We start from the raw sequence: 18,158 nt of genomic DNA, 5'->3' as shown, positions 1-18,158 counted from the left end.
CCGGCGGCGCCCAACAAGTGTCGGGGAAGCGGAGCTCGGGCGGGGCGGAAGGCGCAGGCCACGACCCCGAGCCGCTCCCGTGCCCGCCCCGCCTGTCCAGGGCCCTGCGACCAGTAAAGGAGGGCGCTCGGGCCGCCACCCCCAGGACCGCCCTGTACGCGGGGCGCCGCGGGCCTGAGCGTGGGGCTTGAAGTCGCTTCTCTGGTCCTTCCCGCCCCGAGTTCGGCCCTCACTTTGTGGCCTCAGCTTCTGCAGGTGAGGGCTTCGCGCCCCTTCACAGGTTGACTCCTTTCTCCGTTTTCCGCGCTCCAAACTTGTGCTGTTCCCCTGGGGTTGCAGGAGCCCAGCAGCTTTATGCGCGGGTTTGCTAGGGACTTTGCTGTTTAGTGTATTTAGAGCACCTCCAGGGAACGTGCTTTAACTTTTAATCATTTTAAAAAGCTTCACGTCTCCTTTTCTTTGTGGTCCTTCCTGATTGGACACTATGTAGATAGATAATTTAAAGGACTCGCTGCATTGCGGGTCATTTACTTAGTTCCCCCCCCCCCACCAAAGCAGCGTTTCTCTAGGGTTATTAACTTCTGTAGAAATTGTGAGTTTAGCATGAAAATTTCTTTGACTTCAAAAGTGTTTACACCTACTTCCCATCTCAACTTTACCTGGCTTAGAAATTAGATGACCTTCACCCTCACCTCTAAATTATAAAATGTTTTGTGCTAAATTACTGGTAAAGAAAATAGAGCACTTCTGTTTTTTCTCCATGCTTATCTATGGAAAGGGGATGCTTACAAGAGAAATGCAAAAAGTTAGCAAGAACTAGTAATCTGACAGTTTTGAACATGTGAGTATTGTCATTTAAATACGAAAATAAATCCTGTTACAACAACTGAATGAATTGCTGTCGTGATTTCATCAGAACTTAAAGCTATATGGACTTTTAAACTACCTTTTAGGGAGCATACACAAAAGGAAAGAAAAATAACAATTAAAAAAAATGAGATTTATCCCATGTTGTTAGGATAAGTATTTCTTCATGCTATTTCAAGTTTTGTTGTTTCCACTGGGATTAAAAATACTAGGCCAGCAATCTATCACTTTGCACATCCTATCCTAGCCCTGTTGATTATGCGACAGGGTTTCTAGCCCAGACTGACCTTGAACTCATTATATAGCTCAAACTGGCTTTAAACTTAGCCTCCTGACCCCTAAGAAACAAGGATTTGAGGTGTGGGTCACTAAGAGATGTGAGGTGTATCTAGTAAAAGGAATCAGGAGGGAATCCCTAGAGAATTTGACCCAGGGTTAAGAATTGTCAAATAAATCACCAGTGAAATGGAGATTTTTATTAAGAATTAATGAGAACAATATCCTTGCTTAAAAATGCCATAATTTCTCCTCCTTTCCTCCCCTCCCCTCCCCTCCCTTCTTTCCTTCCTTCCTTTCTTTTTTCAAGGTCTGACTCTTGCCCAGGCTGACCTGGAACTCACTCTGTAGCATCATGCTGGCCTCAAACTCACATCAGTCATCCTGCCTCAGCCTCCCAAGTGCTGGGATTAAAACGTGCACTATCACACCTGGCCAAAATGACATGATTTCTGATGCTTTTTGCTTTGATGAAATTGTGCAACCAAATTGCACTTATAAAATTGTAAGTTTATAAGATGGCACTTTTTTGGTTCATTTTTTGAGATAGGGTCTTATGAGACTTAGGTCGGCCTCACACTTACAGGGTAGTTAATGGAAGATGACCTTCAACTCCTGATCTTTCTGCTTCTACCTTCCAAGTGTAAAGCCGTGCTATTTATACTAGAAAAATAAATATCTTTGAATATTTGCAAAAATCCCTATAAATTTAGTTAATGCTTTGTTTTAATGAAAAAATAATCACTAATATTTTGCTGCATAACATTCTTTAGACTCTATTATGTAGAATATATTTTATCATGTAATATTGAGTTGCCAAAAATCTTGACTTGAATTTTGAGCACAAAACTAAGCTGTTTTTTGTTTGTTTGTTTGTTTTTGCCTTGTGAGAAATGTTTATTTTCAATGGGGCTTTTATTTGTTGTTTCTTCCCCTTCTCTCCTTCCTCTTTCTCTCCACACACACGTATATATTCACACAAAACTGCACGGAGTGAATTAGTAAAAAGGGTTTTAATTGATTTCCCTTTTTGTATGTAAAGTGTTTTATCAAACCCAATATATGTTAGTTAAAATAAGGATGCAATAAAGTCTTAAATACATATCAAACATGTGATTAAATCAGCCATTTAAGCATAGTTTAGGCAATTCCTAAGTAACAAACATAAAGCTTTACTATTAACTTTTTCTTGCTTTATATATTCTCAGTTCTCCATTCAGATATTCGTCAGTATTTTCATTTTTTTCTCTTCTGCAAGATTCCCAAGCACAGTGATATACTTAGGGAAGGGGTGCACACTCAATTGACTCTGCTCATGGTTTTCTTTTGTCTGCCACTTTGTCCCTGTCTGTAACTGCATCATGGAACCTGCCCAAACCAGAAAGAGCAAATGACACTTAAGTACTTGGCAAGAATGTAATGTGGGGCAATGGGCTGTACCCCAGAAGCCCTGGAAACAGAAGTTGACTCTGTATTATTGTTCTTAAAACTCAGGACATAAAGTGAACTAAGTAATTGTCATGGTAGAGGTAGAAGGAAATGAATTTCTTTTTCTATATTTATGAACTGTATTTTCTTAAAGCAAGTCCCTCTCCCCCCCCCAAAAAAAAAAAATTCAAGGGCTGGAGAGATGGCTTAGCAGTTAAGGCGCATGCCTGCAAAGCCTTAGGACCCAGGTTCAATTCTCCAGGTTCCACAGAAGCCAGATGCACATGATGACGCATGTGTCTGGAGTTCATTTGCAGTGGCTAGAGGCCCTAGTGTGCTCATTCTCATTTTCTCTCTATCTCTAATAAATAAAAACAAATCTTTTTAAAAAACAATCAAATTTGTACAGGTTTGCTAAGTGATATTTATTTTTAAAATTACATTAGCAAGTAATGGGAGAAAATTATCCAGGGAGAGTTATCTTTTTGTAACTCTTCAATCATTAAGCAACATTTGTAATCTCCATACAAGAAGCCATTAGGAGGAGTGTTTATTTTTATTTTTTTGAGGTAGGGTCTCAGTCTAGTTCAGGCTGATGTGGAATTCACTATGGAGTCTCAGGGTGGCCTTGAACTCATGGTGAGCCTCCTACCTCTGCCTCTTGGGTGCTGGGATTAAAGGCATAAGCCACCATGCCTGGCTTTAAAAAAATTGGGCTGGAGGGATGGCTTAGTGGTTAAGGTGTTTTCCTGCAAAGCTAAAGGACTCAGGTTCGATTCCCCAGGACCCATGTTAGCCAGATGCACAAGGGAGTTTGCATCTGGAGTTTGCAGTGGCTGGAGGCACTGGCGTACCCATTCTCTCCCTCCCTCCCTCTCTGTCTCTCTCAAATAAATAAATAAAATGGAAAAAAAATTTAAAAATCAACAGTAGTTGGCCTTTTCTCTTGGGCATCTCATTAGTTTCTAGATTTCACCAGAGGCATCTCATTAGTTTCTAGATTTCACCAGAGGCAGGCATTTTTGTTGTCATTAACACTTACTGGGTGATTACAGAAGAGTTTAGAGAGTGTGCAAATCCCATGTTCTTGCTTCCTGATGTGCCTTGGAAAGTGGTGAATATTCCTGTGCCCTCATGTATGTTTATTCATATACATCCATATCTTCCAGTCAGAAGGTATAAAATAGCATGGAATTGTATTTTTTAAGATAGTATTAGCAGGACTAGTCTCAATTATTATTTCCAAAACACATGAAGTAATCATTGCTGCCATTCAAATTGTCCTTCTAGCATTTGAGGATATTGTTTATAGTGTTCTACTGTGAGGAGAGTCCAGAGAATTGGTTAAACAATGGTAGGTTTCTAAAGGAAAACCCTTCACTGTACTTCCAATTCCTAGACAGCATGGTTGATTCTTTTTGTCTGTTAAGTTTAACGATTTGTTTCAAAAACCAGCACTTGGTCTCAAGCTAAAAATTTAAGTAACCTCAGAGGGAAAAATGGATCCCATTGGTCCAAAAGTTACTGCTTTTAAATTATATGAAGTGGGCTAGAGAGAGGGCTTAGTGGTTAAGGCACTTGCCTTCAAAGCCAAAGGACCTTGGTTCAATTCCCCAGGATCAATACAAGCCAGATGCACAAGGTGGCACATAGCATCTGAAATTCATAAGATATAAATTGTACAAAGGGATAGGCTCAGGTAATCTTTGTGAAAACAAAAATACAACAGATTATGTCATCATGAAGTTTTCTCATAATGGTATTTTACTGGCTTTGTTATAACCTTCTGTAAACTCTGAAATTTAAAAAAAAAAAAAAAAAAGCAAAAACAAAACCAAGAAGCTCAAACAGGGATAATTCTCGGTTTAGATTAAAACAAGCCAAAAGGATATTTCCTATACTGCAAATTTTCCAAAGTAAGGACACACTGACATTTCAAAGGTACTTTAAAAACAAAGTTGCATGAATACCTTCTAAAGATTTTTGAAATCTGTCTACCTATCATCTTTTTTCCCTTTCTTGATAGTCTTCCTGTTACTTATTCAATCGTGAATGCTTTTAAACAGTGCCATCTAGTGTCTGTTTAGGAACTGTAATTTATGCATTAGAATATGGGGAATTTGGGACTAAGAACAAATTGTAAAATGGAACAATTGACAAGTGCCAGGCAGGGCTCAGCTGTCTTCAAGAGAGCCTGTGTACATCTTTGAATAATGTGTACTTATCTATGCATTCATTCAACAAATACTTTTTTAAAAAAATTTTTTATTTATTTATTTGAGAGCGACAGACACAGAGAGAAAGACAGATAGAGGGAGAGAGAGAATGGGCACGCCAGGGCTTCCAGCCTCTGCAAACGAACTCCAGACGCGTGCGCCCCCTTGTGCATCTGGCTAACGTGGGACCTGGAGAACCGAGCCTCGAACCGGGGTCCTTAGGCTTCACAGGCAAGCGCTTAACCGCTAAGCCATCTCTCCAGCCCAACAAATACTTTTTTTGTTTGTTTGTTTTTCAACGTAGGGTCTCACTGTGGTCCAGGCTGACCTAGAATTCACTGTGTAGTCTCAGGGTGCCCTTGAACTCACAATGATCCTCCTCCTACCTGTGCCTCCCCAGTGCTGGGATTAAAGGTGTGCGCCACCACGCCTGGCTGACAAATACTTTTTATATATGAGTTTGTACTAAGCTTTTCCTTAGATATAGCAATGAACAAAATAATACTCCCAGAATATTCTAGTTGCTGGAGACAACAAGAGAAATAGATAATAGTGTCAAGTTTTCTGCAGAAAAATAGAGAAGCCAGGTAAAGTGTTTAGGGAAGGTGTGGATGGGGGTTTGAAGTAGATAAATTAACCAGGGAAGTTCTGTAAATACCTGAAAGAGATGAGGCAGTATACTGGGTTCTGGAAACACCAAGTGCAGAGGTCCTGAAGTTGGGCTGTATCTAGAGTTCTAGAGAATAGCAGTTCACTTTGAGGAATCAGGGAGTAATGAGGAAAGTTGAGGTGAACTCAAGAGCTAAGATTGGTGATTAGATCAAGGCCTTTGTAGGCCATTGTAGCATCTTTGGCTTCTCTATGAGTAGGTTGGAAAGATACTGCAGGGTTTGATCTGAATATTATTTCATTTTTAACAGAATTGACTAGGTAGTATGCAGGTTGGAGTTGAGATGGAAAGCAGGCAATTTATATATTCAAAGGAGAAGTGATAGTGGCTCAAAAGCAATGGAAATGATGTGGGATAATCAGATTCCAGATTCATACTGAAGTTGAAGGGCGGGTAAATGGCTAATGGATAGGCTATGGGGGTGTAAAAGAGTGTTTAAGAATACTTTCTATTACAAAATACCAAGCTATGCTCATTTGAAAGGAGCTAGGTATAAAGCCATATTTTTTTTTTTATTTGGAAGCCATTTATTTAGTCTTGAGGGACAAATTCTTACTGATTTCTGGAACAGTTTTTAAATTTTCGTCTTTTGTTTCTAAATTACACGTAAAGGCATGTGACTACTTTAATTTATGTTTTAGGTGGCCAATGAAAGAAGAAAATGAAAGGCATTAAGAAAAGTCTTAAAGAAGAGCATCTATACCTGGATTTTTCTCACCAAACAGAAGGATTCGTTTTTCCTCTTCACACCTCTGTAACTTTGTTCTTATTGTCATACTGTGACAGCAAAATCTTTAAAGTTTACTTCGTTCTCAAAAACAGAAGTCCAGATAGTTCACCGCTAAGAGATGTGCTGCTCCAGGATGTGGAAGTACAAGTCATTTCACAGCAAGAGCTCCCACCCATAGTGCAGGAGTGCTGCTTGCCTGCAGTCGTGGAACAACCCCACAGCTTTTGTAGAGCGGGGCTTGCTGTTGTATTAAGACACATAATCCAGAAATCACATGAAGCTGACCCCTCAAAAAAGGACATTCTGGAACTTCTGGGTTTTAAAAAGACTTGTTTGAAAGCCTGTGCTGAGGTAAGTATATGATATTTTTCTGTTATTTAAAGATATAAAGTAATAACATGTTCACTTACATACCTTTTAACTTCCTGTTAGAAATAAATGTTTTATTTAAAAAGTGCAGTGACCCTAGGCATATATCCAAAGGACTCATCTCATTTCCTTAGAAGTACGTGCTCAACCATGTTTATTGCTGCTCAATCTATAATAGCTGGGAAATGGAACCAGCCTAGATGTCCCTCAACAGATGAGTGGATAATGAAGATGTGGCACATTTATACAATGGAGTTCTACTCAGCGGTAAAGAAAAATGAAGTTATGAAATTTGCAGAAAAATGGATGGACCTGGAAAGGATTATACTAAGTGAGGTAACCCAGGCCCAGAAAGCCAAGCGCCACATGTTCTCTCTCATATGTGGATCCTAGCTACAGATGATTGGGCTTCTGCGTGAGAAGGAAAATACTTAGTAGCAGAGGCCAGTAAGGTAAAAAGGAGACATAAAGGGTAGAGAATGGAAGGGAGGAAGATACTTAATAGGTTGATATTATATATATGTAATTACAATGATTGTAATGGGGAGGTAATATGATGGAGAATGGAATTTCAAATGGGAAAGTGTGGGGGTGGGGAGGGAGGGAATTACCATGGGATATATTTTATAATCATGGAAAATGTTAATAAAAATTTTAAAAAAAATGTAAAAAAAAAGTGCAGTGACTATTGGAGTAGTTGAAGTAGTCTTTCAGATGTGTCAGTATTTCAGTGCAGTACAGAAAATTAGAATTTAATATTTAGTTTATGAAGATTGTTACATTGTTTTGAGAGAACAACTTTTTCATCCTTTTTATTGATTACCTTGAGGGTTTTTGAAGATATGTTTACACATAGATATATGTACATATATTTTATATATATATATACATATATGTAATATGTATATATTATTATATATATAACATGTGTGTAATATGTATACATTATATATATGTAACATATATATAATATATATGTGTATATATATTATATATATGTAATTTCAAGTAGCCCAGGCCCTGTAAGCCCTTTTTTTGGGGAGGCAGTGATTGTTCAGTAGAATGGTAAAGGACTGAAATATGTCTGCTGTTTAAGGTTTCATTCTTAAAGTACTGTAATAGGCCCTGATCCAAGTCATGACTTAAATTCCCTAAGTCAGTTTTGTTTCCCAATCTGTTATTTTTCTGCAGCCTATGTTGACCTTCATTTCTTGTTTTGTTGTATAGGTTAGTCAGTGGACCAGACTGTGTGAACTCACCATCCCGTTGGCTATTGAGAATTTTCTCAGAGAGTCATCTGACCAGCCCCTAACTATCCCTGCGGAAATAGTGCAGCTCGAGAGAAAACTCAGCGAGCCTGTGCGAGTGCACAACGACGACAAGCTCCGCCGGCGGAAGTTGAAGCAGCAGAAGGCGGCTGGGGCGGGGCTCCCCTGTGCTCAGGGAAAAGCTAAGAGCAAGGTCCCTCAGAAGGAATCACCCAAAGAGCCGGCCTCTGTGTCCAAGAGTCTGGAACTGGAAGTGGCGTTCTCAAAGCTCACCGTGCAGCAAGAGCCAGGTTCTGCCAGCCGGGAACCTTCTCACATCAGAAAAGCAAAAGCCTCCGACCTCCCACCTTTGGAGCATGTGTTTGCAGAAGGACTTTACTTCACTTTGGCAGATATTGTGCTCTTGCCTTGCATCCATCATTTTTTGGTAAGGTCTTATCTTGAGTATTGTATGTTACTGTATGTATGTTATCAGAAGTTTCAGTCTGTGAAATTGCTTAGGTTTCAGTTCCTGTTCTAATTCTATCATTATGTTCCTGGTAAAAGGATTAATATCTGTGACTATTTTCTGTACAATAGAGGTAATGCTACTTTGGCTGTTGAATTATTATTTTTTAAATTTTTATTTATTTGAGAGTGACAGAGAAAGAGGCAGAGAGAGAGAGAGAGAGAGAACAAGAGAGACTGTGAGAGAATGGATGTGCCAGGGCTTCTAGCCACTGCAGACGAACTCCAGATATATGTGCCCCTTGTGCATCTGGCTAACATGGGTCCTGGGGAATAGAGCCTCTAATTAGGGTCCTTAGGCTTCACGCTTCACAGGCAAGTGCTTAACCACTAAGCCATCTCTCCAGCCCTGGCTGTTGGGATCTTAAAGGACCCCCCAAAGGGCCATATATTGAAGGTTTGGTCCTGTGCCTGTGACATTATTGGGATGTGGTAGAACCTTTAGGACGTAGTTCCTAATAGAAGGAAATTAGGTCTTTGAGTATATGCTTTTGAAAATAGTATTAGGATCCTGGCCCCTTCCTTTTTCTTTTACCTTCTGAAATGCTATGAGGTGACTAGGTCTCCACTGTACATTCCTGCCCTGGTATACTTTGCCACCATAAGCCCAAATCAGTAAGGTCAGGTGACCTTGGACTGGAGTCACTGCAAATGTAAGCCAAAATGAATCTTTTCCCTTATTATATTGATTATCTCAGTTATTTTGATATAGTGAGGCAAAGCTGATTAACATACTCTATAAAGTGATCAGTGTAAGGGTGAAATAATTATTGTGACATTTAATTTTCAATTAATAAAATATTATTAATTATTATTATTTTAAATTGCTAGTATGATTATCTTTTAACATTAGGGGTGTCCAATAACGAAAAACTTGTCAGCTCTATTTTATATTTCATAATTAAGTAGTCACATAAAATATTAATCTCATTATGCTAAGAACTATCAAATTAGAACATTTTTCTTTTCCTACGCTGGGGAGATGGTTCAGCAGTTAAAGGAGCTTGATTGGAAAGCCTGTTGACCCAAATTCTATGGCCATGCATAGAAAGCTGGACGGACATTCATTTGCAAAAACAGGGGACTCTGGTATATGCATACATACACATACATTCATATAGATATGTACAAATAAATAATTAAAAAATTCTGAATACTTCTTGTTCTCTGCAGATGGAAATTTGTCTTGCCAGTAGAGGTTATCATCTATATCTATCTGTCATCTAGTTCTTTGTGGAGGAAACAAAAGACCCAGGTTAAAATGCCAATGTGAACATGAGAAGCTAGCATTCTACAGCCTTCCAGAGGGTTCATAAGAGTTACATTTTCTAACATTTTACTCTATCCCCCTAAGAAGGAACCTGAAAGGAAATTTCATGTTCATCTTACATCATCACTATTTTAGGTACCTTTACTGAAAGGTGAGAAAAGATGTGTAATGCAAATCTACATATTGGGAACTAGTGCTTCACTAGTAAATTGGGAAATATGGGGAAATTATCTTTTTTTTTTTTTTCAAGCAGAGAGAGAGAAGAGAGACAGATAGAGAACTCTAGCCATTGTAAATGAAGTCCAGATGCATGGGCCACTTTGTGCATCTGGCTTTATATGGGTACTGAGGAATGGAACCCAGGTCATTAGACTTTGCAGGCAAGTGCCTTAATGGCTGAGCTATCTCTCCAGACCCCAAATTGTCATTTTCTAAAAGTACATTTTTTTTGTGTGTGTGAAAACTGAAACAATGCAAGAATCAACCTACTTCAGAATTAAACAGTGTGACAAAAGAGAGATTCAGGAACTTCTCTGATACTGATTGGTTTTTAAAAAATATTTTTTATTTATTTACTTATTTTTTTGAGATTGATAATGGGCATGACAGGGCCTCTAGTTACTGCAAACAAATTCCAGACTTATGCACCACCATGTGCACCTGGCTTGATGTGGGTATTGGCGAATCAAATCAGGGTCTGTAGGTTTCACAGGCAAGTGCCTTAGGCACTTAGTCATCTCTCCAGCTCTGGTTGGCTATCTTTTTTTTTTTTTAAATTTATTTATTTATTTGAGAGTGACAGACACAGAGAGAAAGACAGATAGAGGGAGAGAGAGAGAATGGGCGCGCCAGGGCTTCCAGCCTCTGCAAACGAACTCCAGACGCGTGCGCCCCCTTGTGCATCTGGCTAACGTGGGACCTGGGGAACCGAGCCTTGAACCGGGGTCCTTAGGCTTCACAGGCAAGCGCTTAACTGCTAAGCCATCTCTCCAGCCCCTGATTGGCTATCTTAAATGTCAAATGTCCTAACATTTTTTCCTAGTCAAATGAGTGTTTTCTAGATTAGCTTAACCCTTTATTTATCAACTTCGATCTTTAGAATAGCCATTTGATACATAATGAAATGCTTGATATTTGTGACTTCTCTGAATAACTCTTTCATTTCACAAGAGTTGAATATAAGTAGCACATTAATTCATTGTTTGTTAACGTTTACTGGAAGCTCATTATATATGTCAGGAACTGTTATTAGCAGTAGGAAGACAATGCTGAACAAGATAAGCAAGACCCTGGACCTTATGGATTTAGTATTCTAGTTAGGGAAGGAATAAATAAATAAACAGTACTTATATAAAATAATACTAAGTGTTACAAAGAAAGTAAATAAGGTGATAGAAAAGACCTGAATATTTGATTTTAACTTCAAGAAAACAGCTGGCGGGATGGCTTAGTGGTTAAGGCATTTGCTTGCAAAGCCAAAGGACCCTGGTTTGATTACACAGGACGTAAGCCAGATGCAGGTGGGTACATGCATCTGGAATTCATTTGCAGGGGCTGGAGGCCCTGGCATGCCAATTCTCAATCTCTCTCTCTCAAATAAAAATAAAATGTTTTGATTTTTTTAAAATTATTTATTTGTTTATTAGAGAGCGACAGACACAGAAAGAAAGACAGATAGAGGGAGAGAGAGAGAATGGGCGCGCCAGGGCTTCCAGCCACTGCAAACGAACTCCAGATGCGTGCGCCCCCTTGTGCATCTGGCTAACGTGGGACCTGGGGAACCGAGCCTCGAACCGGGGTCCTTAGGCTTCACAGGCAAGCGCTTAACCGCTAAGCCATCTCTCCAGCCCAAATGTTTTGATTTTTGAGGTAGGGTCTCACTCTAGCTCAGGCTGACCTGGAATTCACTGGGTAGTCTCAGGGTGGCCTTGAACTAACAGTTACCCTCTTACCTCTGCCTCCCAAGTGCTGGGGTTAAAGGTGTATGCCACCATGCCTGGCTAAAAATAAAATATTTTAAATTCAAGAAAACACAAAACAAATGGGATTCACCTGCATAAAAGTGACTTTGTGGTCCTCCAAATGGCCTGATTTCAGCTTAGTTGTGTTTCACTTGAGCTAAACTTAAATGTTCCTTAAGGAATAATCAGAACCTAAGTATTTCAGATTGACAGACTTTTTTTTTTTTTCTTTGTCAAAATCAGGTAGGATATCTAAGTAAAGTCTCTTATACTACAAAAGAATTTGTTCTTACATCTTACCTTAAAACAGGGCAAAATACTATGTACTTTGCCTTTTCTACTACACATATATTATTTTTACATATTAAATATGTTACTTAATTTTTTTCTTTATCACTGTATTTTTCCTGAATCTGTACATTTTCTTTCAGAAATTTAGAAATTCATCTTTCTTTACAAAAGTCTTGATATTGTTTCTGTTGTAATTTCCTCTTTTAAGCCTTTTTGGGTAATGTAGTCATGATTTTAATTTTTTGTTTTTGGTTTTTCAAGGTAGGGTCTTACTCTAGCTCAGGCTAACCTGGAATTCACTATGTAGCCTCAGGGTGGCCTCAGATTCATGGTGATCCTCCTGCCTCTGCCTCCCGAGTGCTGGGATTAAAGGTATGTGCCACTACGCCTGGCTGATTTTAATTTTTATAGTGGAAATGTTGCCAAAATTTGTGCCTGTGTTAACACATGTGGAGGTGATGTGTAGCAGCCCACATGATCCAAGTTGGGATCAACTTCATGATGAGTAATGAAGGAACTAAGTCTGAATCAAAAATGTAGAACTAGTGTCTGTTACCCTGTCTCAGGTTCCATTTCCCACCTATTGTGAATTGAGTGGCAATAAACATGGTTGTACAAGTATTTCTAAGGTAACGAGATGAGTACTTAGTATATAGGCCTAGGAGTGTATATCTGGGTCATATATGAGATCTATTTTTAGCTGTCTTAGGAACCTCCACACTGATTTCCACAATGGCTGGACCAGATTGCATTCCCACTAACAGTGTAGAAGCATTCCTCTTTTTCCACATCTGCATCTAATGAGATTATCATGTGATTTTTGTCCCTTAGTCCATTTATATAATGTATTACATTTATCGATTTGCATATGTTGAACCATCCCTCCGTCACTACTGGGCCAGGGTGAAAGATCTTTCAGATAATATTGTTGTATTCTGTTTGCCAATATTTTGTTGAGAATTTTTACATCTATGTTCATGAAGGAGATTGGTCTGTAATTTTCTTTTTTTGTTCTATCTTTGCCTGGTTTTGGTATCAGGGTAATGCTGGCTTTGTAGAAGGAGTTTTGTAGGATTCCTTCTTTTTCTATTTTATGGAAAAACGTAAGAAGCAATGGTATTCGTTCTTCCCTGAAGGTCTGGTAAAATTCACCAGTGAATCCATCTGGGCCTGGACTTTTTTTAGTTGGTAGATTTTTTTGATGAGTGCTTTGATCTCCATACTTGTTATAGGTCTATTTAAGTGGTTAATCTCATCTTGATTTAATTTAGATAGGCCATATAAATCAAGGAAATCATCATTTCTTTCATATTTTCATACTTAGTGGAGTATATGTTTTTATAGTATGTCCCTATGTTTTTTTGTATTTCTCTGGTATCTGTTGTGATGGTGCCTTTTTCATTTCTAATTTTATTGTGTCTTCTCTCTCTCTTTCTTTCTTTCTTTTTTTTTGGTCAGATTTGCTAAGGGTTTGTAATCTTGTTTATCTTTTCAAAGAACCAACTCTTTGTTTCACTGATTCTTTGGATTTTTTTTTTTTTTTTTGGTTTCTATTTCATTAATTTCTGCCCTAATCTTTATTATTTCTTCCCGTCTACTGATTTTTGTTTTGCCTTGTTATTTTTCCAAGGCTTTAAGGTGAAGCATTAGGTTGTTTACTTGTGACCCTTCTAATTTCTTAATATGGCACCTAAAGCTATAAATTTACCTCTTCATGGTAAATTTCTTCATGGTGTCCCAGAGGGTTTGGTGTGTTGTGTTCTCATTCTCATTTGTCTCTATGAATTTTTTGATTGCCTTTTTCATTTCTTCATTGACCCACTCATCATTTAGTAATGTATTTTTTAGTTTCCGTGATTTTGTGTATGTTGTATAGCTTTTCTTGCTGTTGATTTGTAGTTTGATTCCACTGTGGTCAGATGGAATGCAAGGAATTATTTTCCTGTATTTGTTAATATTTGCTTTTGTGCCCTACTATATGGTCTGTTTTAGAGAATGTTCTATATGTTGCTAAAAAGAATGTGTATTCTACAGCATTTGGATGAAACGTCCTGTATATATCTGTTAAGTCCATTTGTTCTATGACTTCGTTTAATCCAGATGCCTCTCTGTTTTTATTTTGCTGGGATGACCTGTCAATTGATGATCATAGGGTGTTGAAGTCACCCACTACAACTGTGCTTGGTGTTATCTGTGACCTTAGTTTTAATAGTGTTTGTTTGATGAAATTGGGATCCCCCATGTTAGGTTCATATATGTTTAGGATTGTAATGTCCTCCAGTTGGAGTGTGCCTTAAATCAACATATAGTGACCTTCCTTATCTTTTCTAACTAATGTTGGACTGAAGTCTACCTTGTCAGATATTAGGATAGCAACCCCTGCTTATTTTCTAGCTCCATGTGCTTGAAACACCGTTTTCCAACCTTTCATCCTAAGATACTGTCCATGCGTTGTAGAAAGTTGAGTTTCTTGGAGGCATAAATTGAAGGAACCTGCTGTTTAACCCAGTCTGCAAACCTATGTCTTTGTTGGGGCATTGAGGTCATTGATATTAAAAGATATTATTGAAAGGTGTGTATTTATTTTTGCCTTTTTTTTTTTTTGTAGCTCTTCCTGTTTTACCTTTGCTCTCTTGTATTAACTAGTATTTGAGTTTGGTTTGCTTTTTTCAGGTTCCTTATATGTGTGCTTTTGTTTCTCTTCAGCATGGAGGTGCTAGGTGTGGCTCCCACGACTCCCAGAGTATGTACAAAAGTGACCCTTGATGTTGGGTTTGCCTGGTATGAGAGCATTCAGATAGGCTGAGTGGAACAAAATAGAGGCAGATTCTAAAATTTAAACAATGTATACATTCTATGAAAAACAGCACACAGTATTTATGCAAGAGTAGGTATTATGACAACCAGATCCTCTAACAAAGTCACAGACCCTTAGGGTGTGTGTTGCCCCACGCTCTTAATCCTGTCAACTAGGAGATTATGATTTCTGGTCTGTTGAGGGTTCCAAGTCATTTTGTGACCAAGTGAGACCCTTCCCTAATGAACATAAAAGAGGAAACAAAGCCACTATTAATCAGGAAGCAACAAATAACAAGCCCAAAATATAGCTTATCTGACCGTCTATCAGATTTAACATATAATTTATCCTGATATGGAAGGTGCAATTAGCCCTTCCAATTCAAGTCTATATACCAGGCTTATTTGGTGGGTACTGACCTGCTGCAATCCTAGTTACCTTTTGGGATGATTTTGGTCTCAGTTATGCTGTGCTCCTGCTTGTGTTCCTCTTTGGTGCACTGTGGGTTCAAGTAGGCTGTCTGGGTCATTGGATCGCTGCTGTGGTTGCTGGTGCTGGGTGCTGTGAGTTCCCTTTCCCTGGTCTCTGGTGCTTGCTGGCACTTGCACTGACAGTAGGGGAGGGGAGGCTGTGGATGGTGGTTCTAGTTCTCCCACTGGTCCACGTGATACTTTGTCTTTTGCTCTGCTCCTCTGTTCACTGCGATTCTATCTTCACATTTCTTGAGTTTGCAAGGAGCTCCGGTGTGAGTGGAAAATCCCCTCACCCAGCTTTTCCTGAGGCTCAAGCAGAGCCATGCAGCTGTGTGGCCCAGTGGACCTGGTGCCACTGCTGCTGGAGATGCTTCTGTCTGTCTATGTGGGCTCTAGATGTTTTGGATCTCTTACTTCTCTGCTGCCATTGGTAGTTTCTTGTACACTTCACTTTTTAGTAGAAGAGTGTATTTTGCTGGGGGTTTTTTTTTTGTTTGTTTTTTGGCTTTTTCTCCCTACGCTACTTTGGCATGGTTCCTATGCTACCATCTTAACCTAAAGTAATTTTCACTTTTTACTTATTTATTTGAGAGAGAAAGAGGCAGATAGAGAATGGGTGAGCCAGGGTCTCCAGCCAATGCAAACAAACTCCAGACACATGCATCACCTTGTGTATCTGGCTAACTTGGGTACTAGAGAATCAAACCTAGGTTTTTAGGCTTCACAGGCAATTGCCTTAACTGCTAAGCCATCTCTCCAGCCCCAACTTTCACTTTTAATCACTGCTTCATTGTTATTGAATGTTATTCTGATTGTCTGATTATATTATGTATATATTTCAGATTTAATTTTAGTTATCAAAAGAAAGTTATCCTTGTTTTTCCTGTGTTTGGAATATTGCATTTTAAAAATAGTCACTTGTGACTTTTTGGTTTCCACTGGAGACTATTGTAACAACTGCCTTTTCATCTCTAGTTTTAGTAATTTAGGATTTTGGTTAGTTTTCCTTGAGATTTGTTAATCTTGCCAATCTTTTTAAATAACGAAGTCATGCTTTGATTCTATTTGTTCTTTTGTCTTTATTTCATTAAATTTTCTTTTAATTTTATTTCTTCCTACCATCTGTTGAGCTTAAATACTGCTGTTTTCTAGACCTTTTGGTATAGCATCTTTATAAGACTGCCTGATTTTTACCATATTGCTGTCTACTGTCTTCTTAGGGCTATCTTGGCTCTTTTCCAAAGGCTTCTGTAGATTGTCTTAGGATTTGCATTTGATTCTGGATTTATTTATTTGAGAGAAAAAGAAAGAAGCAGAGAGAAAGAGAGAGACAGAGAGAGAGAGACAGAGAGAGAATGGGTGTGTCAGGGCCTCTAAGCACTGCAAATGAACATTAGATGTACATGCCACCTTGTACATCTGGCTTTATTTGGATAGTGAGGAATTGAATCTGGGTCCTTTGGGTTTGCAGACAAGTGCCTTACTGCTAAGCTATCTCTCCAGCTCTAGATTTTTTTTTGATTTTCCTCCCTGATATCTTCAATGACCCATTTTTCACTGAAAAGTGTATTGTGCAGTCTCCAACCACTTGTGTAGTCTCTTAGGTTTCTTTTCATATTAATTTTTAATTTTATTTCACAGTAATTTGGTAACAACAAGGACTTCATTGTTTTTATATTTGAAAGTTCATGACTTGTAGTTTATAATGTAATCTGTTTTAGGCAACAGTGTCTATTTTCTATCTGTTGGATGGAATATTTTGTATATATCTGTTAAGTCTAATTGATCAGTGGTATAATTTAACTTTGAAATTTTTTTTGCTGATTTTTAGTTTTGAAGAGTGTGGTGGCTAATATTCTAACAATCTAGTATCACCTAACACCTAAGAGAAAAAACATCTCTGGTATGTCTTTGAGTGATTTTCTCCATTAGGTTGTGTTGTAAGGGACTACCCTAACTGTTCTATGAGCTCGGATCCTGTACTGAATAAAAAGAGCAAGTGAAAGCTGGGTGTGGTGGTGTACACATTTAATCCTAACACTTGGGAGGCAGAGGCTTGCTGTGAGTTGAAGGCCACCCTGGGACTACATATTGAATTCCAGGACACTCTGGGCTAGAGCAAAACCCTACCTTGGGTGAAATAAAAGAGCAAGTGAATGAGCTACAGGTCGTCAGGTTCCTGAGTACAGATTGCATGTGACCAGCAGTTTCATGTTCCTACCACCATACATTAGGGTGGGGAACAAGTACTCTTGGTTACTGGCTACATTCTGGCCCTGTCCTGAGGACCTGAATGAAGCTGAATTTAAAAGTCATGGTCTGACTACCTACATAGGACCATCATAATAGGAGGAAAAGATCATAACATCAAAATAAGAGAGAGACTGATTGAGAAGGGGGAGGGGATATGATGGAGAATGGAGTTTCAAAGGGGAAAGTGGGGGGAGGGAGGGCATTACCATGGGATATTGTTTGTAATCATGGAAGTTGTTAATAAAAAATAAATTTTAAAAAGTCATGGTCTAATTTGTCTAGTGGAGGAAAGTTCAAAACAGCTTAGTATTCAAGTTGTATCGTTTCCCTCTGTTCTGATCCAGGTCTACAGTGAGAAAGCAATAAGTAGACTAGAAAGATACAATAAATATGTAGTTAGGCAAGGAAAAGATCGTGAGTATGTTTGAATTTACAGACTAGGCATGTTGGAAAACAGGCGTAATTTTTAAATAAATTTATGCTCTTCAAGAGAAATTGGTACTCTGTACTGGAACAATAGGAAAGGTGCCTCCAGGACAAGACACCACTCTTTTTTTGTTTGTTTGTTTTTTATTTATTTATTTGAGAGCGATAGATGGAGAGAAAAAGAGGCAGATAGATAGAGAATGGGCACACCAGGGCCTCTAGCCACTGCAAAGGAACTCTAGACACGTGTGCCCCTTGTGCATCTGGCTAACGTGGGTCCTGGGGAATTGAGCCTCGAACTGGGGGCCTTAGGCTTGACAGGCAAGCACTTAACCACCAAGCCATCTCTCCAGCCC

General features: G+C 38.8%; 1 protein-coding gene across 2 annotated transcripts in view; it reads left to right on the top strand.

The window, feature by feature from the left end:
* Gstcd (glutathione S-transferase C-terminal domain containing) overlaps nt 1-18,158 on the top strand; it is a 139,152-nt gene that overhangs the window by 138 nt on the left and 120,856 nt on the right. Inside the window, exons 1-3 of one of the 2 annotated variants that reach the window (XM_004662995.2) lie at nt 6-255; nt 6,099-6,538; nt 7,784-8,251. In XM_004662995.2, coding sequence (XP_004663052.1) covers nt 6,119-6,538; nt 7,784-8,251 — 888 coding nt within the window. In that variant the 5' untranslated portion in view covers nt 6-255; nt 6,099-6,118. Of the gene's footprint in view, nt 1-5; nt 256-6,098; nt 6,539-7,783; nt 8,252-18,158 lie in introns of those variants that run through there. The other variant, XM_045143647.1, reaches the window with a different exon arrangement.

The sequence above is a fragment of the Jaculus jaculus genome, chromosome 2, assembly GCF_020740685.1.
Source record: "Jaculus jaculus isolate mJacJac1 chromosome 2, mJacJac1.mat.Y.cur, whole genome shotgun sequence".
Lineage (NCBI taxonomy): Eukaryota > Metazoa > Chordata > Mammalia > Rodentia > Dipodidae > Jaculus > Jaculus jaculus.
Note: the sequence above shows the minus strand (reverse complement) of the source record. Positions and strands in the feature narration are given on the sequence as shown.